Source organism: Notolabrus celidotus, chromosome 13 (assembly GCF_009762535.1).
Source record: "Notolabrus celidotus isolate fNotCel1 chromosome 13, fNotCel1.pri, whole genome shotgun sequence".
NCBI classification, from domain to species: domain Eukaryota; kingdom Metazoa; phylum Chordata; class Actinopteri; order Labriformes; family Labridae; genus Notolabrus; species Notolabrus celidotus.
In genome coordinates this window covers 20,832,778-20,857,773 of record NC_048284.1, presented here as the reverse complement: position 1 = coordinate 20,857,773, position 24,996 = coordinate 20,832,778, and the positions used below count along the sequence as shown (strand labels likewise).

General features: G+C 38.9%; 2 protein-coding genes across 4 annotated transcripts in view; one reads left to right on the top strand and one right to left on the bottom strand.

The window, feature by feature from the left end:
* dpf3 (D4, zinc and double PHD fingers, family 3) overlaps nucleotides 1-13,851 on the top strand; it is a 29,347-nt gene extending 15,496 nt beyond the window's left edge. For 2 of the 3 annotated variants that reach the window (XM_034699030.1, XM_034699031.1), the window contains exons 5-12: nucleotides 522-617; nucleotides 1,750-1,822; nucleotides 2,268-2,309; nucleotides 4,352-4,489; nucleotides 4,659-4,787; nucleotides 8,205-8,317; nucleotides 9,890-9,971; nucleotides 10,130-13,851. In XM_034699030.1, the coding sequence (XP_034554921.1) occupies nucleotides 522-617; nucleotides 1,750-1,822; nucleotides 2,268-2,309; nucleotides 4,352-4,489; nucleotides 4,659-4,787; nucleotides 8,205-8,317; nucleotides 9,890-9,971; nucleotides 10,130-10,197 (741 nt within the window). In that variant the 3' untranslated portion in view covers nucleotides 10,198-13,851. The remainder of the gene's footprint in view (nucleotides 1-521; nucleotides 618-1,749; nucleotides 1,823-2,267; nucleotides 2,310-4,351; nucleotides 4,490-4,658; nucleotides 4,788-8,204; nucleotides 8,318-9,889; nucleotides 9,972-10,129) is intronic. The other variant, XM_034699032.1, reaches the window with a different exon arrangement.
* A 1,651-nt stretch (nucleotides 13,852-15,502) lies between these two features.
* LOC117824377 (protein LEG1 homolog) lies at nucleotides 15,503-22,770 on the bottom strand. The gene is made up of 9 exons (XM_034699850.1): nucleotides 22,703-22,770; nucleotides 19,405-19,811; nucleotides 19,089-19,175; nucleotides 18,930-19,003; nucleotides 18,607-18,711; nucleotides 17,322-17,440; nucleotides 16,453-16,594; nucleotides 16,224-16,320; nucleotides 15,503-16,108 (listed from the first exon to the last, which is right to left on the bottom strand). The coding sequence occupies exons 2-9, from the start codon at nucleotides 19,697-19,699 to the stop codon at nucleotides 15,957-15,959; spliced, it is 1,071 nt and encodes a 356-aa protein (XP_034555741.1). The 5' UTR covers nucleotides 19,700-19,811; nucleotides 22,703-22,770; the 3' UTR covers nucleotides 15,503-15,956.
* Between the last annotated feature and the right edge of the window lie 2,226 nt (nucleotides 22,771-24,996).

The following is a 24,996-nucleotide window of genomic DNA, read 5'->3' as shown; positions in this document are numbered from 1 at the left end:
TCATTGCTGAGGTATGCAGATAGTTGTGCTTTGATAGATGCAAGAAAAGTCTGGCATGTCACACGAACATAAAACAGCAAGGATTTAGATGAAAGCTTGCAACTGAGCGGGGAGAAACGATCAAAGTATTAACCAATGTCTTTTTCATGCATGCAGTCATGAAAATTCCAATGGAGGGGGGTCTTGAGGGGCAGGATGTGACTTTAAAAGCACACTATGAAAAGCCACAGTTTAATATTTACAACATTACAACATTTTCACTGCTCTTGACTTGAAAATGATTCTCCTTCTTCAACCACCGATGCTTTCATTTATCATTTACACAATTTTCGGTTTTGCACTTTGAGAATAACCATGAGAATTTTTGCGTCTTGCGTTCACACATTCAGCCCACCAAGAACATTTTGGGGAAGTTTTGAGGAGTTTTGTGCATGTGTGAATACAGCTGATGTATCCCTCTCTTACTCCTCACCACCCTTTCTCACCCTCTCTCTTTCTGTACTTGTGTTTGTGCGCTGTAGAGAGTTCTGGAAGCGGAGGAAAATGGAGACAGTTTCCACGATGACGATGACTTTGATATGGACACTCCGAAGAGAAAGAGCAGAAACAGAGGCAAAGTGAGTGTAAAGGTTTTTCCATTTCTGATGTGAAGGAATTGTAACATACTGTAGACAATGAAAAATTAAATCAGTGCAGAAGTGATGTAACTTTTTGTAGCATCTCTCTACAATTCAAGCAGTGTAATACTGACTCATGAGCCACACCTTTGGGTGTGTTCTTGTTAATAAATGCTCACAATAAACCCAGTTTTGATATACAGTATCTCACAAAAGTGAGTACACCCCTCGCATTTCTGCAAATATTTAATGATATCTTTTCATGGGACAACACTGAAGAAATTACACTTTGATACAATGTAAAGTAGTCAGTGTACAGCTTGTTTAACAGTGTAAATTTACTGTCCCCTCAAAGTAACTCAACACACAGCCATTAATGTCTAAACCACTGACAACGAAAGTGAGCACACCCCTTAGTGAAAATGTCCATATTGAGCCACTCCTCCATGAAGACATCACGGAGCTGATGGATGTCAGAGACCTTGCTCTCCTCCACCTTCCGTTTGAGGATGCCCCACAGATGCTCAATAGGGTTTAGGTCTGGAGACATGTTTGGCCACTCCCATCACCTTTACCCTCAGCTTCTTTAGCAAGGCAGGGGCCGTCTTGGAGGTGTGTTTGGGGTCGTTATCATGTTGGAATACTGCCCTGCAGCCCAGTTTTTGAAGGGAGGGGATCATGCTCTGCTTCAGTATGTCACAGTACATGTTGGCATTCATGGTTCCCTTGATGAACTGTAGCTCCCCAGTGCCGGCAGCACTCATGCAGACCCAGACCATGACACTCCCACCACCAGGCTTGACAGTAGACAAGACACACTTGTCTTTGTACTCCTCACCTGGTTGCCCCCACACACCCTTGACACCATTTGAACCAAATAAGTTTATCTTGGTCTCATCAGACCACAAGACATGGTTCCAGTAATCCATGTCCTTTGTTGTTGGATTGTTTGCAGACTTTCTTGTGCATCATCTTTCGAAGAAATGTGAGGGGTGTACTCACTTTTGTGAGATACTGTACATGAATCACTGATCCTCAACATATATTCTTATAAACTAGTCACTACTTTTGAGCTGAAGTATTCAAACAAAAAAGGTTTAAACTATCGGATTTGTATTGGTTTCCCTTTCAGAACAGAGGATCCAGTCGCAGAAGGACAGAACCTGTAAACACAGATGACCAGGACAAACCCTACGTCTGTGATAGTAAGAGGAAAAAAAGAGTATAATTCTTTGTAAACCATGTGATCAGTGTCTCAAGCTTTTTTTTTTTTACATGGTAGTAAACCTAAAGAAGTACATTTGAGCTGAGGTAATCCCTCCATGACGTTATTTTAGGACATTCTTCTCCAAAGTTTTAGCTTCCATGGTTAAAAATCAGAGAAATATCCAGCAGACTAGTTATATTCTCTGATCTCTCCATGATGGTCCCCTCTCCTCCTGTTTCTAAGAGCATTCCTCCACAGCATGAAGAAAGGGTTTGCTGTTAATCCAGACCTGACTAGCATGCCACTTGCGTACTTGGGCAGAGTCCCTCAGGCATGGGGATGTGGACGGAGATAGCCTCGCTCATACCAATAAATTTCATCCTCATTTTGTGTCTTTTTCTGTCTTTCCTTTATTATGTGCTTTTGTGTCTTCTCTGTTCCAGATAGATACAAACAAAAGCATAACTCAAAAAAGGCTGAAGAAGGTATCTGAAACTGTCGCCATCTTGTCTTCCTTGCGGCTCCGTTAACTGTCTTTTACAATCGGCCTTTTTGCTCATGGGCATCTGGTGTGGGAATGGCTGACTGATCGCTATATTTCCAGAAATTTCTGCTGATTAAATGCTTCCTGCTAGTCCAGGCATCTGTTCTCGAGTTCACTGCAAGCATTGCATGACACTAACGCTACGCCATGTGCCCTCATGCTTGCTCTTTGCAAGGCATGCATCAAGTAATGCTGGAATGGCAGCTGTTGTCGCACTGGATGATGCATGTTTCTTAAGGCCTAACTAGCAGTGCTGTGATCCACAGATGTAGCCATTGTAGAAGTGTTTACAGTGGATGGAATTCCTTGAAATTTTCACATGGATCCATTTTTAACCATGTGGTTGGATTGGCAGCAAATTTCTAAGCACATAGAGAAGCTTTGTGGTAAAATATGCTAATCTGGTTACAGTGGAATGGCTGCAGATTTGGTTGAGCAGAAAGAAAGCAGCAGAAAGAGACTTCTATGATGGCTACAGCTCTAGTGTGATAGTAAAAAAACCCACCAAGAACTTCTACAATAGTAGACTGTAGAGCCTAGTTTCCCTTTAATTAGTGTTCAACATGTATCCAAACCAATCCTCTCTTTATATTTTATTGTTTTGACTTCATTGCTTCACAGAGCAGCAAAGGCAGGAGAAAAAGGCACCTGTCGAGCTGTTACTAAAAACAGTTGTAGGCAGCTGCTTAAACGTGTGTCCTCCCTATATGTACACTAGATTTCCTTTTGTGTTAATATCAGTGTCTTCTTTTGATTTAGATGTCTGTCCTGCTTGATGTTCTACCATTTCTGGAAACACTTTTACGCATATAACTTCTACAAATAGTTTCTTAAGCATATGTATTCAGCAAAAACCTCTTTCTCACAGCAGCCACAATTAACTCTATAATAGAAGAGAGTCCTCTAGTGCAGTGTTTCTCAACTGGTGGGTCGCGGACTCGTTTTGAGTGGGTCGTGGGCCTTCAGCTGGGAAAAAAAATGTAAATAAAAATTGTGATATCATGCTTTTTACATTGTAGAAGAAGACAATCAAAGTAATTTTTTTTCTTATGGGAAATAAGCATGGCTAAATGCAAATAATGCAGCGACAACATTAAATATGGACTTTATTATATTGATTAAAAAGGACAACAAAAACCTCAGTGTGTTGTGTGCACCGAGGTGTTGGCAAGTGAAGGAAGAAGGCGTCAAAATTAAAGTGGCATTTGGAAACAAAACACTCTTCTCTCTTTTAATAGCATAATGTTGGATATAACATGTTATGTTATGCCAAAACTACATATTTTTGAATCTCTTTGTAACTAGTGCTCACTAGTTAGACTTATTTGTTTCATGTTTGTGCATAATATTCTTGAAACCTTGTGTCCCTAATATGCACTTTTCAATTTACATTCAAATGCAGCTAAAAGAGTGTGGAAGGGCATATTTCTTCTTCTAGCATCACCACTTTGCTGGTCGTTTTGGGTTTACCAGTACACTTGTTTATTTTGTGTGTTGGCATAATCTGATATTCTGCATCTCAGGTTCAAACTGCAGCATCTTTATATTAATTCAATTTGATAAATTGAAAAATGTTCCTTGATTTGGGTCGTGACTTATCGCTAAGGGGTGATGGTGGATCCCGAAGCCAGACCAGTTGAGAACCACTGCTCTAGTGTTTGCAGTACATCACATGGGTGACATTTTATGCTTAGGTGTATCGTTACAATGTATTTCTAGAAATATTTCACAACTTAGTGTGGGTAATTTAGACAGTTTCTACTGGAACTTCTACCGTTTTATACTCACTGAGGGTTGTTAGGCAGAAAATACACCACCAAACATGAATTAGAAGTTTTCTCAAAAGATCTTTTCCTCTAAAATCGGCTAATTCTAGCTTACGCAGGGACAAAAGTTGATTTTAGAAGACTTCCTTCCTCATAATAGCTCATCTATCTTAAGGTTTCGCGCTCCTCTAATTAACCTGTGATGTTTTATCTTTAGTCTGCGGAAAGCGCTACAAGAACCGGCCAGGCCTGAGCTACCACTACACCCACACCCACCTGGCAGAGGAAGAGGGTGAGGAAGAGAAGGAGACAGACATGGCTCCATCTCCTCCACGCTACTCAGATAACCACAAGCGTAAGATACTGGATATCATTTATTTACATGATGCTTCGCAAAGGGCATTTTATGAATATTATGTCCATTTTTCAAATCCTAGTTTATGACAACCCAATAAACTACATCTAAAAAAGAAATGGCAATGAATGATAACTCATATTTTGTATGTATCTCTTAATGTCGACAGCTCAGAAGGCTGCAGACGGCTCCATCATCCCCAACGACTACTGTGACTTCTGCCTGGGTGACCAGGACTCAAACAGAAAGACGGGCCAGGCCGAGGAGCTGGTGTCCTGCTCAGACTGTGGACGCTCCGGTGAGTTTAAACCAAGCTCCATTGCCTTGGTCTCTCAGCATTAAGGTGGACCACAAGCACTCTTGTTATCCCTTCAATTTAAATGAGTGCAGTAAAAAGGAGTGGTGTGAGCGTGATTAAAAAACTATGCAAGGTAAATAGTCTTAATAATCCCACCCTTGTAAAGCAACCAGACGGGTAGCTTCACTTAACACACAACTGGAAACAGGGGATAGTAGCTAGCCTGCATTTGTTGAATACTCACTCAATGATATCTTATATCTTTTTTTTTACCTGCAAAGTTCATGATTTAAAGCAAAGAGTTAGGTTTTGTTGGATGTTACATGCATTAATATTTTTTCTGCTTTAATGGCGAAAACACAGAATCACAGTTTGTGGGTGAACAATGTCAAATTGGTTTGCTGTGTGTGGCTAAAGTTAGCAGAGCTAGCACCACAAACCTTCAGTCCTCTGCAAGTTAACATCCACATGCCTGTACTGGTTACATGTCGCTCCATTTGAGTGGAGCAAATGGTTATCCATCCATCCATCCATTCATCCATCCATCCATTGTCTGTACCGCTTTTTCCCACTCTGGGTCGCAGGGGGGAGTGGACCCTATCCAACCTGTCATTGGTGAAGTAGTTATAAGGCGTTTTCCCACCACAGGAACTATACCCCGGAACTAGGGACTTTCCTTGAACTACGAGCGTTTCGACTGGAGGAACCAGGGTCTAAATTTAGTTTAGGGATAGATAATCTCCCCCCCTGTAAAGCCCGTGCTTGGGGGGTAGTACTTTTCAAAGGTCCTGGGACTTTCGGTTGAACGTAACAGTGTTTGTGGAGTTTACACAGTTGTTGAAACACAGAGAGAGTTCCTGGGAATGCATACTAGTTCAGTATTTTATTAAGATTTCAGAATATTTTTTAATATATATATTTTTTTCTCCATACGTCACTGGCCTGATTTGCACAATCTACCCGGGACTTCAGCCTGCGGTCTAAACACAGACAACAATGGGGTACAGGAACCTTTTGGTTCCGGGAAAGTAGTTCTGGGGGCTAAAAGACCCCGGAACTCTTGGTCGAAATGCACCTTATGTGCCAGTTTAACCTGACACAGCCTACAAACAGCTTCATCTCCATGTTCTAGATCAAAACACTGCCAGACCACGCTAGTAGAGTGTTATGGAATAATGGCAGTAGTCATTAACTGCAGCTACAGCCCAGCTGTTGGGTGGTTGTGTTACAGACACAGCATATGACCAGCATTTCAGGCCAACACTAAATTAGATATATTCATCATTCTGATGCTGACTAGTGATGGTAATTTTGCTTATGTGTTTGCATATTAAAAAAGACAAGATGCTCTTCTCCCAACCTACAGCAGTGCAACAGAAAGACAGCATAATATATGACTGTAAACATCTAGACCAGGTGTTCCCAAACTTTTCAGCCTGTGACCCCCAAAATACAGGTGCCAAAGACTAGTGACCCCACTGTTCCTCAAAGTGGTTAAATGTTGCTTCATACTTCATTTACTTCATACTTCAAAGTAACATGCACATGTATTAACCTGCTGCTACTGATCCTATTGTTAATTAACTGTTAGCTAACCCTAACTTTAGGACTTTATCTGGCAACAAATAAAGGCAGAAAACTAATAAAATGTACTTATTTGCAGGGTTTTAATTCAAATGTAACTTCTATTTTTGTCTATATTTTACAATAATGTGTAAAAGAAACAAATTTAGATTACTTAACACAAAAATAAAAGTATGGAAGACATCTCTCGACCCCCCATTGGTGTCTAGCGACCCTCCAGGGGGTCCCGACCCACACTTTGGGAACTGCTGATCTAGACCAACCTTCCTTAAAACACCCCCACTAAAACCACTTAACCCTGTTAAAACACTTAAATACTCCAAATTAATACTCAAAACATGGGTTTAAAATCAAGTTACAAAAACTGAAGGAGCAGCAGACATTAAGCAGCACAGTCATTGAAGTAGTTCTCTGTCATAGGTTCAGTCTTTAACTGTGTTAGTGCTTAGAGCAGTCAATGTCCATGCTGTTATTCAGTTCAGAGGGATGTGGGAGGGGGGCCTGATTGCCTGTTGGTAGAAACTGTTTCACATTCTGTTGGATTTCTCAGAAATGCGCCAATACCTTTTGCCTGATGGCTAAAGGAAAAACAGTTTGCGGGATGGGTGGTAGGCGTCCTTAATGATGTTGGAGACCATCAGCATAGCACTGATGGTCTGTCTCCAGCAGAGAGGGGACAGGGGCATATATTCTGATAGGGCTCTTAAAGTTAAAAACCAGTACTCATTTCAGCAAGTCAGATGAGATACAAGAATTATTGCGGTCATGTCCGTGTTTCTCTGATGCTGATGCTTCTGTGGGATCTGTTAGACGAGTAGTGAAAAAGGAGGATGGGAAGAAGTAGTGTTCTTGAAGACTTATTTTGCAACACATCAAATAACAAGGCTGCCACGTTTCATGGCTTTGCAGATTCAGAGCTTGAAGACTTTTTTTGGGATGATTATGATGATGACGCTTTGGCTGACCTGTGATGTACCTGACAGCTAATGTGGCAGGTGGGAGGGACTCTTAAGTCACCCTATTGGCTAAAGAGTTCAGGTTTCAAAGAGGTTAGAGCTACCTGGTACTCCATTTCCCCTCTCAATTTAAAAAAAACTGGGTCCTTCTTTGATCAGTAAGCATTGATGAGAAATTCTTGTATCCCACGTGCTGCTTAGTAGTACTTTTTAAACTGCCATTGCTCATTTCTTCCTGCCTGCAGTTTAATTTGGCGTGTCACCTCAAATATTTCTGCTCTAAATTCTTCTCATGTTTAAAGCTTTGTTCACTCGTCACAGGCTGATAGATATTGAAGGTTTGAAGGTAGCAGCTTTCTTTTTAGATATAAATCAGTTCTTCCTTGTAAACGGCTCATTCATGGCTCATTGATATCAAGGTGATAAAGATAAATGTGTGAATGAGATACTGAGGGCACTATGCCGCTACGAGGAGGCTATAAAAGACATTGGAAGCAGCTGTAAGACTTTTATTATGAGACAGGGGACCAAAGGATGATTTAAAAGATAGAAAGTTACATTATTCATTGGCATGAAAGCTGGAAGAAGAAAAAATACTGATGCTGAGTTTGGGATTTGTTCAAACTGATATACACTGAAATCAACAATGAATGATGGCTCTTACAGGACAGAGCAATGTGAAGATTCTCTGAATTGATTTATCTCGAAGACTGTGATACATTAAACTACGAAAAAAGTTAAATAAACTATTTTTATTCTACAGCCTGAAGAAATCACTACAAATGAATAAGCAGATTAAAAATGTATTTCATAATTTTTCTTCTCTGTCACCCTGTCCTTCCCACTTTTCTCATGTCTCCTTACTGTCACCCCACAGGTCACCCCACGTGTCTGCAGTTCACTGACAACATGATGCAGGCGGTGAGGACGTACCAGTGGCAGTGCATAGAGTGCAAATCCTGCAGCCTGTGTGGCACCTCAGAGAACGACGTAAGTAAACATACAACATTACATGTTAGTATATGATGCATATACTAATAATTTCCTTTATTAGATTCCCTTCTTCCAGTTTGTCTTTTTTTACTTTTTCATTTTCTGACCTTTCAACACTCAGCATTCATCCTGCCACAGCCTATACGTGACAGTGAATTTAGTTTGTACTCTTACAAATAGAAACAAATCTCTTACTTTATACTCAATAGATCCACTCTGATGTCTTTTTTTTTTACCTGAGACAAATATTTTGCAAATTTGGATGCAAAATTCATTAAGACGTTCAACATAACAGAAGCCTATAGTGTAAAAACATGGACAAAATTCATAATTGTAATTTGTACTTTGTTGCTTGTTACTTTAAGGGCCACAAAAGCTGATTGGGAATTCCTTTGTTTGTAACTCAATCTTTAAAGAAGAAAATATTCTGGCCCAAACTTTAAGTACAAATGTTACACATACAGATGTTTTTACAGCTACAAAATATTTCTCCACCAGCAAAATCAATCAATCAAGCTTTATTTATATAGCACCTTTCATACGAATCAAATGCAACCCAAAGTGCTTTACAGTGATTGAAAACAAGAAAGAAGCAGAAATGAAACAGTGGCAAGACATATTAGGGGAAGATAATAATAATGATAATAATAATAAAAATAATAAGAATACAAAATAAAATAGAGACTAATGCACACCAAAATAAAATATGTGTAATTAAAATAAGTTAAAGCATCAAAATTAAGAATAAAAATAGTTAAAATAAATACGTTTAAAAGGTAAGGATAAGAGTTGAAAAATAAAACTAAGGCTTAATATATCAATACAACTGAGTAGATAAATAAAATTAAATAAATGAATGAATAAATACATAAAAGTAGAATAAGATAACAGTTAAAATTACTAAAATAATAAAGCAACATTTAAATCAATATTATAGTAAAAGGTAGCTAATAAAATCGTTAAACCCTACATAAAAGCCAGACTGAATAAATACGTTTTTAGTTTAAGTTTAAAAGTCTCAATAACTCTATCAGTGCCTCTCAGATCCTGAGAGGCACGCAAACGGCGCAATAAAAAGGGGAAAGTGGAGCATCTTGGGAAGTTGTACTGTAATGTAGGATTAATAAATAGATCATCAGAGAACATTGTCATAAGTATCAGGACTCTGAAATGACTAAAACAACTGTATCCAATCTGAGGACGGGGAGTCTCACAGGCCGTCTAAACCACTTCAGCAATCTGAGTCTGTCCTCAGCTTTTTAGTACAACGTCACAAGAAGATCCACGCTTCCTCTTTTTAATGCAGGTGGCTGGCTGCTGATATGAATTCTTCCTATATGTTATTTTACATAAAGATTAATCATAGCCTGTATGTGGACTTCTTTCTCATAAAACTACAACTTTATTCTTGTAAGATTATGAGTTCATTCTTGTAAATGTACAACTCTGTTCACATACATATACAACTTTTCCTCTTTTTGACTTCATGCATGTATCTTACAACTTAATTTTCAGAATATTACCACTCTTCTCTCAACTTTATTTGTGTTGTTTCTTCTTCTGATGCAGGACCAGCTGTTGTTCTGTGATGACTGCGACAGGGGATACCACATGTACTGCCTTAAGCCTCCAATGACTCAACCTCCAGAAGGTATTGCTCTCATAGTTTTTATTGTACACCAGGGGGTTGATGCTGTGCATGTCATCACATACCGTATGTTTGAGAGCCCATAAGCAAAGGCTATATATGGAAAAAAAAGGCAAGGAGAACAAAGATTTTACCCTCTGTGTCCTTGTTTTTCTCCACAGGGAGCTGGAGCTGTCACTTGTGTCTGGACATGTTAAAAGACAAAGCCTCAGCATACGGAGAAGCATAATCCTCACACATTCCACACACACATACAAACAATATATCACAAGTTTCTACCTACACACTAACTGTTTGACATGCCCACACATTGGCAGGAAGTTTGTCTCAGATGGTAGCAAACACACACACAGATACAGACACTCATTCATACACACTCCAGTGCATTAGCTGGCTCAGGGCAGTGTCCTGTGTGAGGCACAGAGATGCTCGACCTCTCGTACAGCTGAGCATAACTCCAGATGGAAACAGCTCCAACATGCGATCTGTGCCATAAGTCATCGAACACCAGGCCTGCCATTCAGTCATTTCTCTACCTCACCACTCAGCTGACGGCAAAACGCCAAAGCAACATTTGTAACGGCCAACACTGTGTAGTACATATGTTTGTGAAGTACATACCAACTTAAACCAAACATGGGTTTTTTTCACGACTGAAATTAATTTGAGTTTGAGTTGGAGGAGATTTTTCTGAAGCTGTGCAAGCTCCACAGAGAGGGAACCTAAATGGTTTTGACTGATGTTTGTTTAAATTCCCCCTCCCAGCTCTCCTCCTCTCCTGTGTTTACACTCTACAGTGACATTCCTGTTTTATCTCCGCACAGACTCTATGCTAGTTATGCTATAATTCACAGGTTTTGTCAAGCTTGGTGAAAGTTATATTCCAGTGCTAAGGGGATGCGAAGCAGCTGGAATATCATTTCTGTAAGAGCCTGATGACATTTTTAATACACATCTGTGTTTTGTATCTTTGCAGGTTACTATGGTGCTAAATTTGACACTTTGCTAAATATTAACATGTTTTTCATGGAAAAAATTATTTATTTTTTGTTTAGATTGCTCAAATTTTACTGTCATTGAGATCATTGTTAATGTAAATCAGTGGTTCCCAAACATATTATGGGATAATTCCCAAAAGCCGAAAAAATGGCTCTGCGCCTTTCTGATCTCATCAGAACACTTAATGAAATATTTTTCTATTAACTCGTAAAAAAGAAAATGGGGACGCAAGTAATAAAGAAATATGAAAGATATCAAAATATGATACTTTAATAACAATAAGAACATACAAAGCTTCTTGAATTTCAGTCAAAGTTCATATTTTCAGCTGCCTGTTATTCACACATTTACAGTATTTTGAATCTGATGGCATTGAAGAAATACTCTTCTCCAACCTTTTCATATGTAGGTACATTGTTCACTGACTTTTTTTACTGCAAATACTCTTTCATATCAGGGAAAGCACAGTTGGAACAATTAAATTCAGTAGTTACTATCAAACAAGTCAATATTTTACTCAGCTAAAGCTGCTAGCCTGAAAAGCTTTCTCACACAATAGTGTTTACAAGGATATCAGTACCAGACTAATGTATCATTTTAGCTATTTTTAACCCTCCTGTTATGTTTGTTTCTCAGTAACAGCAATAATGTTCCTGGTTCAATTTGGCCCGAAGCATATTTAATTATCCAGAAGTGTCAGAACCCCCAAAAAATCCCAATACACATTTTTTAAATCTAATTTTTAACTCTATTACTACCCATTTAAATCAATATTTAGTGCAATGGTGTTCTTTAACTGTCACAGATCATGGTTCAATGAAGATAACTCACTTGTTTTTCATGAAAATTCATGTTCAAACTTTTTTAAATGTACATTGGAAGGCCTAAATATAAATACAATAGTTTTACATGACATACATTTTTGTTTATTTAATACTACATTTAATTTTTTTTCTTTTTATTAAGTGATATTGATAAATTGAAACGACTCCTCTTCAGTCACATGCCGCACAGATTTTTATGCTGCATTTAGCTACTTTGGAAGGCACATATTGCCAAAAATGGACTTTAAAAAGGGTCAATTTGACCCGTAACATACCAGGAGGGTTAAAACAGTAATCATTACATAAGCTCCATATTACCAAGACATTAGCTTCTGGTTTTGTTGGCCAACGTTAGCTGCTTTCATTAACCTAAGTTAGCTGCCTAGCTAATAAACGCTAGCTAAGTAAACTGGTAAAGTCCAAAAAAGGATTCTCCAACTGACTTTTTAATGTCTCTACTGTACACATTTTAAACAAAATCTCTGTGTAAGGATCTTTAAGAGCAACACATCCTGGCTGTTGAGGTGATACAGCTCAATTTAAAGCTAAAAATCAGTTCTTCATGTCTCATCTAAGGCTAAAATTGCCCCATATCCCCAGCTAAAGGTCTACTGTCTGGCCAATTGATACAGACACAATTGAATAGCAATCTTATTACAAAAGGTACTACTGCCAGCCCTGTTTTCATAGTATAGATGTTTCTGTGATAACATTGTATTGCCTTCTTGTAAAACATCCCAAATAACAACATGGTTTGGAGGTAGGATTAGTTTGATTCTAGTTAAAAGCTGTAGGTGGCAAACTAGCTAGCCACACATTGTCATTTGCTTTGAACCCTTGTACATTTGGATTCATGAAGATTTTACTGTTTTTTAATTTTTTCCCCCAACACTTAGAACCTTTTTGGTACAAAGTAAAGCTTGGGGAGGGCTTTAGTGAAGGATGAATTGTCAAAGTTATGATTTGAACTTTTGATGAACAATACTTCATGATGAGCAGCAAAATATAATTTGTAGTTCAATTCTAAATCTCACCATGTGTGTAACCCCCTGAGATACCTTTTTCACAACTCCTGTAATTAAACACTTGCTTTGTGTTTATCATCAACCCTTAATTCACACACTTGTGGACCAGCCGTACAGGGAATAATAACGTGTCCTGAGTAAACAGTATTTAATGGTGAGTCCTGTCTGGAAGTTGTCACAGGTTTGTCATGCAGTTAAAACCAGTTTATATTTTGGATATTTACCATTTTTGTAAACTGTTAAATTTGTTTCAGAGTATGTTAATTATTTAAACCCCTTCAGTGAAATGTATTTTACTGACCTAAATTTTAGTTTGATAACTCAATGCTCTTTAAAGACACTGATCGTGAAGAGGACAATGTGAAGATTTCAAACTCTAGATGTCCCTCAATCTACACATTGTATAAAAGCCTTGACAGGATATCACAAATTGCATTTGTATGTTTTGGGTTTTTTTTAAATTGTGAGTTTGTGTTTGATATTGCTTTTCCACTGACAATCATGAGCTAGCATAGATACAGTACATGTTGTTAATAATATGCAGAGTTTTTTTTATTGTGCTATTTCATGCCGAGTTTAATGACCCTTTGTGTCTTCCTTATAAAAATGTTTTGCATTTAATTCTCATTTGATGCCATTGTCCATGGTAATTCAAAGTGTGTGTTGTGTTTTGTAAATGTTATGTTTTGTGATAAAATAAAGACTTTACATACACCTTTTTGCCAGCATGTCTGGTTTCCCACTCTTAGATTGTTTGGGTTATTTTCTTGTAATTCAGTTCAGGACATCTTCATTCAAATACTGATAGGAGAAGAAGTTTGATAAGGATCAATTATAATCTGATGGGCAAACAAGCCATCATTTTCCTCATACCTTCTATCTGCTGGTGTATTGATGATCTGCACAGAATTACAATAAAGACAGCAAATCATCTCAGATTTCATTTTCAGTTTTTACAGTTGTGTAACTGTTAAGTGAATGTATTTTGTCAAACCTGTCATGGATACTTAATAAAACCTTTTACATTTCAGCGACTCTTATTACACTTGAGATTATTGATTTGAAGTCAATATGCTTGAAGGCCTTGTCAGGGTAAATTACTTGGAATTACCACTGGGGTGCGCTATTGGAGTGAAGTGGAGCTGTTCTGCATGGTGCAGAGTAAACTGAAATGTACCTGTTAGTGATGAAAGGAGTACTCTGATCACTCACTGAAAGAAAGAAGCAGTACTGATGTTTACAGTGTGCACTCTTAAGTCTACAGCTAAAACTACAACGTGTACACTTGAAAGTGTGCATTAAAAAAGGGTGCAGTAATGCACTTGAAATTGTGCATTTACTCACTTTAAAGTTTGTGTAGTGGCTTGCTTTTGCCAAACGAAACTTAACACCTATAAGCCACTGAGGGGCTGCTTTACCGGGACTCAGTTGACGCGTCCTCCTCGTGCAGGATGAATGAATGAAGTCCAATCTTCGTGCATTGACACCAGTAAGGGGTTATCGACATACAATAAACGCTCAGCCGATCAATCCACACTTGCATTTACTACGAACTTGTAGAATAAAGGCATAAAGCTATTGTATACGAGACGATGACAAAGATAACGAAGACGGCGACGGTCAAAAACTGTATGCTACCCGGTAGGCAGCTTACCTGCCACTAATTAGGTCTTCTTCCCTATATGCTTTTTACACCTGGCTTGACACACCCGCCACCTAGTGTGCACACAACCTGTGCATCAAACCAATAAACATTTCTTGTACTTTCCAACCCACACAAAAATCTGTTCTGCTGTGGACTGTACCCACCTGAACGATCTTTGATCTCACAGTGGGAGGAGCCTGGAAGTGCAATGTCTTCACAGTCAGTGGTCATGACTCCAATAGTGGTGAATAGAAACTGTCAGGGTGGTGTGCTGTGTCAGTCATATTGTTGCACTCAACACACTTCTATTACTGTCTATCAAGGTTGTAGTATAGGCCAGGCTTAAATCATATGCTGTCAGTGTATCACTTTAACACCAAAAAATGTTTTCATGCAATAACCTTTGACCTATAGCCAGTGGCGACGTATAGGGGGGAAAAGTTAGGATGATTCTAAGGGCCCATGACTGGGCCCGAAAATAATTTAGAAAATAAATAAATCATAATAATTACTATTTTATTCAGAATAAGGTAATATAAAAAATGGTCCCGTTGACTTCATAATATGTATATCAGAGATCTCTACTTTCTTTGGGCAGACTCATATCCCCACAACTGCCCCCAACCCAATGAACAAGACGGTGTGCAACGTAGCATGTCAATTAGCATTATTGAAGGGGTCTGTGGGTATCTCTTTTTTCTCTCTATCTGTGCTATTACAAAAACCTTTAAAAACAAAGCTACATAAGCTAAGCTCCAGCCTATAGTCTGTATGGATGCTGGGCAGGTTGAAGCATTGAGTGATTTAGTCTGTTTTAATAATCACAGAGATTACTCAAATAATACCTTCAAATCAGAGATTGTGATGCTGACTGACAGCAGTTGCACAGGGTTCTTGTGGCCTTTGGTGATGGGGCCCAATGTGATATTTTTTCCTTGGGCAAAAAATCCCCGGCGGCGCACCTGCCTATAGCTAGTTAGTCGAGGGAGCCAAAGAATACAAACAAGCACATTATTGAAAAAGAAATCCAAAGGCAGGATATTCTGTTGTCAGCTTTATTTTCAAGAAGGAATATGAAAAATTAAACCACAAGAATAATCAGAAACATGGATGCACAGCCAAACAGGACTGCATCTCAGGGCTGGTCGAGATAATCATGAGAGAGTGACAAACTATTTCATATTAAATGGCCTAGCTAAGGAAAGACACTGTGTCAGTAACAGATAACTGTAAGACTTAGCCTCTGATCAAGGTAGTAGTTGTACAGAGTCCTATTACAAAATTCTATTAGTACAACAAAGACAGATTCAACAGTGAGTCACATTATGGAACTACAACTTGTCAATATTAAAAGTAGTTCAGTTTTATCCACTACAAACATCAAATCACATGACTTTTGCATTCGTCTGTAGCTTTCTGTTAACAGAGAACTACCTGAAAAACAACATTGCTGTCTTTTTCTTTCTCAACATTTTTGTTTGGTGGTGTGTTCCTCTCAGCAGCTCAAAGCCATTCCAGAGACGACGGACAGAAAAGTGCTGGTTGGGAATTGTGGATTCAGTAAAAGCTGTGTGATCATGTCTCTGCCTTTCGCTCTGAGCTCTGCTGAACAAACGGATCGTTTCCACGCGCTCACCAAACTCCCACCTGGGGAAGATATAATCATAGCAATGAAAAATCTATGTAGTGATATCTGCGTGTGTGTTTGTGTGTGTTTGTGTGTGTGTGTGTGTGTGTGTGTGTGTGTGTGTGTGTGTCTCACCCAATAAATTATTGATGCTATTCATCCAGGAGAAGATGTACAGTGAGTGGTTCTCGTCTTCACTCAAATCAGGAATTTTAGGTGCGTTATCGTCCTCCTTAAAGAAATGACCGGCAGAACAAAACTTTGATGAGTCAAGAGGTTTAAAAATCTGAAATACTTTAAAAAACAATTTATAGTTAAAACATTTTTTTTTTGGCACATAAAATGAAATGGATTTGGTACATACCAACAAAATACGGGGTGGCAGAGGGGATATGAACTTTGTGGCGTCTGCCAAATTGGATTGAAAATATACAGCCGAAAGGTAGTCAAATAAGAACAGCCAGCTGGTTGCAAAAGACACTTCCTTACTGGAGTAGTGGGTCTTCCTGAAGGGGAGGGACATAAGTAAAAAACAAAAGTGATAAGGATTTGTTTGGTTGCAGAGTTAGAGGAATAAAATGATGCCTAAGCTAGTACCAGCGGGTCAAAAGGAAACAAAAGTTTTTAAAAAAAGTGTCAGAAAAAAAACCTATGTAGCCTTTCTTATCTTTCAGACAGAGGACAGAGTAAGAGTTAGACTTTTGTTAAAAGTAACCCTTTAAACAGTAATGATTACTACATTCACTGTATACCTATGTATTTGAGTTTCTGTGTTTAACTTGTCAATTAAAAAAAATAGTGTCTTTATAAATATAGAAACAAAACAACACATGAAATCAGTGTTGGTGCCATCTTATCCCATGTAACATTGATTTACCATTTCGCTAATAACTTATAGACAATCAACAATAAGCAGTGATGATAAGTACTGAATTATTAATATCAACTCATTTCAATTTCATAACATTCATTACCTGGCTGTCTTACTTATTACCAGGTTGTGCTAAATACTTGGTTCTGATTTGTCAAAGCCTCATAGCACTATTGATTAATTCACAATAACAGAAACAATCCTGGTGACAAAATGATCACACAGAGAGGGGTTCAGGTACATTTAAAATATGGCTTTTGACCCTGTGACAAAAACAACACTGTCAGCTGTAAAATTTTGAGAAGAAGAGCTGATAGATAGATAGACGGACGGACGGACGGACAGACAGACAGACAGACTACCTTCCGTTGCATATGGAGGATGATTGAATTGAAGCCATTTGGGCACCCCAGAAGAGACCAAGGATAGCATCTTTTTTCTCATCGTCAGGGAGAGCAGAAGCAGGAATTGAGATGAGGCCCTTCAGTCACACAGTGAGAGAGAACATCACAGATATGACACAATCTACAGCAATTTTGCTCTGAACCCTCCCACCCCAAGCGCAAACCCCCGGTCTTAAATATAAATCAAATGTGGAAAAACTTCAGTTCATTGAGTGTACCCTTATGGCTGGCTGCAGAAGCACTAGAAATCAGATACGCACCCATTCAAAATAAAGCTTTTTACAGTTAAATTAAACATGTTTGCATTCTGGTTAAAAAAATGGTTCTCTGCCCAAAGTCCCCCGGGATCCCAAACGGATAAGCAGTCAGGATAATAAATGGATTGATGGATAAAAAGAATGATTTTGGTCTCAATAGCTATCCACACATTTTACTGGGATGATCTTGTTCCCCAAGAGTTTTAAGGTCTGCCTTACCTCTACCTCTTTGCCTCTTGCTAGGTTGACTGAAAGTTAGATTGAGTCAGCATTTCTAAAATGGCAACTGCCAACAATCGGCATCAAAAATCTACTTCAGAAACAATTGGGTGACGTAAAAGAGAATATGTCCGTTTATTCAGTCTATGCCCCACACCCAAACTAATATTGACTAGGCCTGAGTTTTTCAATTTGAAACTCCTTGTTTGACACAGATCTTTTTAAAATGAGGATTAAGTAAAGCAGGCAAGAGTGAACTGTTGCTGATGTGAGATTTCAGTGGATTTAACTTTGTGTGAACTCAACTGACTGTAGAATGCCCAATGTGCCTTCATTTCTGCCCACTATGAGCTTTTAAGCCATCACCCCCTCCATGGATACAGCGCTGCAAGAGAGCCGTCAATCAAATTTTTACAATCATATAATTAACCAAGACTAAAATTCTAAAAAAAACAAAAAACCTAGGCATAAATCAGCATGACACCCAAATTTAATGCCAAAAACATGTTTGTGACCAAATTTTGATGTGTATTAATTAGTTATTAACATGGGGGTGGCAGGGTTTATGACCTGTAATGCAGCCAGTCAGCAGGGGGAGCTCTAAATCTTTTGGCTCCACAGTAGGTGAACACTTATTGCATCCATTTTGACACAGTCCATGATTGTGTGTGTGTGTGTGTGTGTGTGTGTGTGTGTGTGTGTGTGTGTGTGTGTGTGTGTGTGTGTGTGTGTCAACTTAGAGGAAGCAGTTTTGTTTTTTTTTTTACCTGAAAATAGGCGTCCCACTTAGACATAGCATCAGGGAATTGAGCAGAACACTCAGCATGTGTGGAGCAGTAGTCTGTTACATCATCAGGTACCATAAACTTGACCTGTTGATTTTAAAATGAATCATCATCACAATCATCTTTTATATTGACAGCAAATGCATTAGGAACACTTATCCATCATTACATTTAGCCCAAATGTCAACATTAGCACTGGTTAGCATTTAGCCTAAAGTCTTTAAACAACTACACAGCCTCATTGAGCTGGTAGCATGATGGCAGCAAATAGTTTCACTCTCGTTTTAAGAGTGCTGCTCATATACCTGAGCTCCCTCTCCCATGAAGCCCTGCTGCGCAGCAGACAAGAAGGGCAGCGCTGAGACAAAGTAGTTCACACCTAGGAGAGAAGAAAGAAAAATTATGTGTGTGTGTGTGTGTGTTTGTGTGTTATATGTGTTCGTCTTTGTATTAGTCCTACTTACAGCCCCACCAACTCTCAGGAGCAACACAATTACTATCTCCAGATGCCGTGCCGCATGAGGTAACACCTGTTGGGTCAGCAAGACGCCCTGCAAATTCAAGGTATTTCATATTAAGACATCAGTTTGCATGATGGCATTCAAGTACATGTTCACTCAGTTAAGGACAACAGGAGATAAGCATGCCTCTGACATTGATTTGTGTCCTCTGGTAAAATCTTCAGCTTGTAACCATTCATTCAAAATTCACTTTGTATGTTTACACCGGCTATTAATATTTTCTGATGTCAGAGAGAGAAAATAAAAATGATCATCTTACCTGAAGTGTGCATCCAAACAAGCTGCAGTGACAGAGCCCACATAGGACTGTCTGTGGCATCAGGCCCCATAGTTAACATGAACGGGTTTGTAGCTTCAATCATCAGTCGGCTAAAACTCAAGCGATGAAGATAGTTGAAGGGACTGGGAGTCGATATGTCACCTTGACTGGGCAGCTCAGCCATTGATCCCACAGTTTGGGCCCACAGGAGGGGCATGCCATTTTCTATAATTACAGTAGAGCTACTGAGAGACACTGCAAATGCAAGAAGGCCGAGGACCGTCAGGCGCAGCATGGCTGAGGATTTAGGACTGCAGAGAGAGAGGCTTAGTAAAGAGTGTCTTCTCTGGCCTGAGAGATGTCACATACAGGGCTTATATACGGTCACATCACATGTTCTGGAAAACCTGGGAAACACACATGTTCAGAGTGGCACATGTTAATGTTGCTACATGTGAAACCTTGTTCAGTGAACCCTCATGACAGAGATAAGATACTGTGTGTACACACAACTCTCTAAATATTTAGAAAAGCCCTCTTATCAAACATAGCAGATTGATTCAGACCCATGATTTATTTTCTTAACAAATGGGGCCAAAAAATCCTTGCAAGATGCATGTGACAATCCTTTTAATGCCAAACGGATTGCTTTTGCAGCATTTTGGACTTCACAGTTATAAACCAGAACTCCCAAAGAGTGAATCTAGGACTTTTCAGAGTACAAACCTACTCTCCACATTAAAGCCCTCTACACATTAATTATACTACTACTACTACTAATAATAATAATAATAATAATAATAATATAATAATAATAATAATAATAATAATCCATTTTATTTATATAGCACCTTTTAAAAACATGTTCACAAAGTGCTTTACAGAGTGCAAGACAGCAAGTGAAAACACTAAAGCACATGACAAGCTAAAATGAGTTAAGTAAAAGACAATTATAAAAACCAAGCAGAAATTAATAAGTCAATGATGAGTTAAGAATTAAAAGCACATTTTAAAAAGTGTGTTTTTAAAAGAGGACAAGGATGTGGCTTGCCTGATCTCCTCTGGGAGGTCATTCCAGAGTGACGGGGCCCTGACTGCAAATGCCCGTTCACCTCTGTTTTTAACTTTGCCCTTGGGAGTTCCAAGAGGGACCTGCCGGAAGATCTCACGCAGCAGTTGGGGACATACATTTTAAGGCATTCACTTAGGTACTCAGGGGTCAGTCCATTCATTTCTCTAAAATTTAGAGTTAAAATCTTAAAATCAATTCTAAAACCCACAGGCCACCAATGGATGTGATTTGTTCCCTTTTCTTGGTGTATGTGAGGAGTATGGCAGCAGCGTTTTAGACTAACTGGAGTTTTGGGAGGTTGTGTTTGCTTAGGCAGGTATAGAGTAAGTTACAATAATCTAATCGGGAAGTAATGAATGCATGGATGACAGTTTCTAGGTTATGCTGTGAAAGGAAGGGCCTGATCTGAGAGATTTTGCGTATGTTGACAACTCTGCAGAATGCCCTCTTTGATGCTCCTTTGTTGCTTAATAGATATGAAAGCTGGCCCAGTGTAAGGAAGTAACAGATCATAGGCAGAAAATTCTACAATGATAAATAATAATAATTATATAAATGCAATGAAGCGAAAACACACAGACAAAAAGATTAATAACAATAATGATTCTAACAATAAAAATGCATAATCACAACATGGTCAAAATACAGTTTAAAAAAAAAAAGGTTTGAGTAGTTTCTTAAAGCTCCAGTAGAAACAACTGACTATAATTGCAATGGAAGAGTGTTCTAAAGAGTTATAGGCACAATCAACTTCTGGTTTCAATCGGACACGGGGTATAACAAGGAGACTCTGGTCAGAAGACCTGAGGGACCTACTGGTGATGGTTGGATGGAGCAGGTCAGAGTTATGCACAGGTGTTTGATCATAGATGGCTTTAAAGTTAATACAATATAGAAGGACCTTAAAGCTCATGTAAGAAGTTTTTAGCTAGTTATGAATCAAACTTAAATTTAGACTGATGCCTCTTTGTGACCAACAAAGCGTTTAAGACCATCAGCATTAAGATTGACTGTGTTAGATTATTTTAATGTTTAAACCAAGCTGCAACCTCCGGTCTCAAACGCTGTAGCCCAGGCTGGCTGCAGAAACACTGGAAACCACATAGACACCAATTCAAAAAAGACAATCTTTGCAGCATTAATAAACATGTTTACAGCCTGGTTCAAAAAATGGCTTGGCTCTATGTAGCTAATCTCTCTATCAACACACACTGTACGGGGGGCGACAGTTCCGAAGATATTAAGATTACAAGTTTTTTTGCAAATAAGGACATGACTGACTTGACTCCCAGACGGGAACACATAGCTGTTGGCTAGGATGCTCAAACCCCACCCCTTTACATCACACTCTGCCTGATTGAGTTCCGCATTTCCAATACGGCTGCTGCAGACGATTGGCTTCAAAACAGTGCTCAGGAACAGATGGGTGATGTCACTGATACTACGTCAATATTTTATACAGTCTATGGTTTAAACTGCCGCTGGGAGTAGGTGTCAGGGGAAGTGACTGACTGCATGCTGCCAAAACAGTGACCATGATTCATAAATTTAGAGCGTTAGATTGTTACTTTATCTGAAGTGGGGTTGTATCAGGTACTTAACAACAGTAAGCATATTACACAAAGAAAATGCCAGGCGACTTTGTTGAGAAACCAGCCAGAGAACTGACAATCAAGCTAGGCTATCACCGGGAGATCACCTGAAGACGGGACGGGATGAAGCCCATGCGGAAGTGTTATAAAGTGCAAAACATCGAGAATCCGCTTGAGGCTGGCTGCAGAAACACTGGAAAGAATTGTCTCGTTGAGTTCCGCATTTCCAATATGGCTGCTGCCGTCGATTGGCTTCAAAACAGCTCTCAGGAACAAATGGGCGACATCACGGACACTACGTCCATATTTTATACAGTCTATGGACAGTACCTCCTACTAGCACATTTAAAGAAGCTTCCACCTAAGCACTTAGGTACGTATACACTATATTTAGAACATTTTTAGTGTTTTACTTTAATAGTCCGAAAGCCACATTGTTTATTTTGGTTAGTTAGTTTGTTTTGGACCTAAACAAACGTGTTGTCATAAATAGAGACATGAGCTATAGAAGCCAAAACAACTTTTGAACCTGATTAGCTTTCCATGCTAACTGGCAAGGAAGAGTCTTGCAACAGAGGAAGAGGTTTATCACGAAAAGTTGAATAATTAATGAGATTCCTGTGTCGTGACCAACCTTGAAGAAATGCACAAACACACGAGAGGATCTGCACGTTATACACTCTAAAGTTGTGATGCAATCATAGACTGTATAATTAATGGATGTAGTATCTGAGTTGTCACCGATCTGTTTCTGAAGCGCTGTTTTGAGGCCAATCGTCGTCTGGAACCATATTGGATATGCTGAAGTCAACCTAATTGCTGTCAAGCTAATGTGCGGTAAAGAGGCGGACTTCGAGCCTCCTAGCCAACAGCTACAATTATCAATCAAGTCAGCTGTGCCCCTCATAATGGAGTAACCTGAATATCTTCGAAATTTCCATATGAAAAAAATTCAACCCCGTACAGTGTGTGCCAATCAAGAAATGAGCTATCCAGACTACACTCATTTCTTGTACCAGGCTGTAAACACGTTTATTTCTGCTGTAAAAATTGTCTTTTTTAATTTTTTTATTTGTGTGTATGTGGTTTCAGGTACGTCTGGAGTCCACCTCAAGTGGACATTCAAGGAACTGCAGTTTTTAGCATTTAGAGGAACTGTGGTATGGTGGACAGCTTATCGTCATGTCAGTGTGTGACTATTTTGAATCAAACTCAGAGTGTATAAGAAATGGACGTAGTATCTGTGACGTCACCTATCTGTTTCTGAAGGGCTGTTTTGAAGCCAATAGTCAGCAGGTGCCATATTGTTAAATGGACTTGTACTTAAATAGCACATTTCTAGTCTTTCTGACCACTCAAAGTGCTTTTACGCTACTCGTAACATTCACCAATACAAACACTGATGGCAGAGGCTGCTTTGTAGTAAGGACCACAAATATTAGCTAATCTCATTCCTACACATTCACAGACTGTTGAGCAACAGCTCGGGCCAATTTGGGGTTCAGTCAGTGTCTTGCCAAAGGACACTTCAGCATGTGACTGCTAGAGCTGGGATCTAATCACCAACCAGCCATCATCTTCATGGTAAATCCTGTAACCAGCTGTCTAAAACATCCAATCTCACACGTTAAAAGTTTAATTCTGTTTACTCTAGGGCTGTTTGGGTTTGCTTAAAATTTTCTACAGAGTTTGTACTGTGCACATCAGTATTGATAATTACTGAAAGCAGCCTCTCTACTTATTCAAGTAAAGAAATCAGCTTTTTTTTTAACCAAGAAATCAGCTGACAGCATGAATTCAAAAGCATGCATTTAACAGGGATTGATAGAAGTAGAGTGAAATTTACAATTCTTTTTTGGTGTCACATCTAATTTAACTATCTAAATATTAATATGTTAACCTCTGTTTGTCTGTCTGAAAATGCGCTGCACTAATATGATGTAATTCCCCGCCACAGACAGATTTACTTTGCTGCACAGCGCTCCACGCTGACATGAAAACTTGTGTACAAGAGCTGAGACCTGGTGTGGGATTTGAGCGTGACTTTTGGACTTGTCCAGATTGATAAATGCAGACCTGTGTGTGGAAATGATTGTACACCCTGTTTTCGTTCATACGCAAGTTTGACAAATTAGGACCAATGTCTGCATTTATTTTGAAAGTATCAGCTGGAGGTTATTTGTGACAATAATCAGAGGCTTAACTTTAGTAATGTTATCCCACAGGCTGCTGTAGTCTAGCTGTAAACTTAATAATATTTCACAAACTCTGCACAAAGCTTAGTTTGATCCAAAAGTTGTGTTGGTCCTTTGACACATGCTCTCTTTTCTAACTCAAATAGCATGTGCTGCAGCACAGTTACACATATTAACAAAATAAACAGTGTGCTAATGTCATGTACTGTCAACGCTCATACAAAAACAGATTGTAGATTACAGCTGATTTATTACCCTCAGAGGGATTTCTGATTTGTGTTTGTTGTAAGGTTGGTGAACTTCGTATTTGGGTAACAAACACATCAACTAAAATGATTTCAATATTTTTTAAACACTTAGAACTAAAAGGTCAGCTTAGGTTTATCAGACTGCATGTATTATTTATTAGAGATGGAAATTAGGATAGGATACATTATTGAGATGCATGGCTAAGAGAGGACAAAACATGTTTTATAAATATCTCTTTTTTTGGAGGGCAAAAAAACACCCAACTCATTTTGTCCCTTGACCCTTTTTAAAACACTCTCTGCTATGCAGCCTTGTGATATCCATGTCATGATGGTCAACAGTGGTGAGCCTGTCTATAGGAAAGCAGTTATTTAGTAACTTTGTAGTGTTTGCTCACTTTCTGTGAATAAAGGGTCGTGAAGTCCAAAAACCCAGGGTTGGTGAGTACTGCTGACAGTGCATGTGATGCTTTATTTCATGTGAC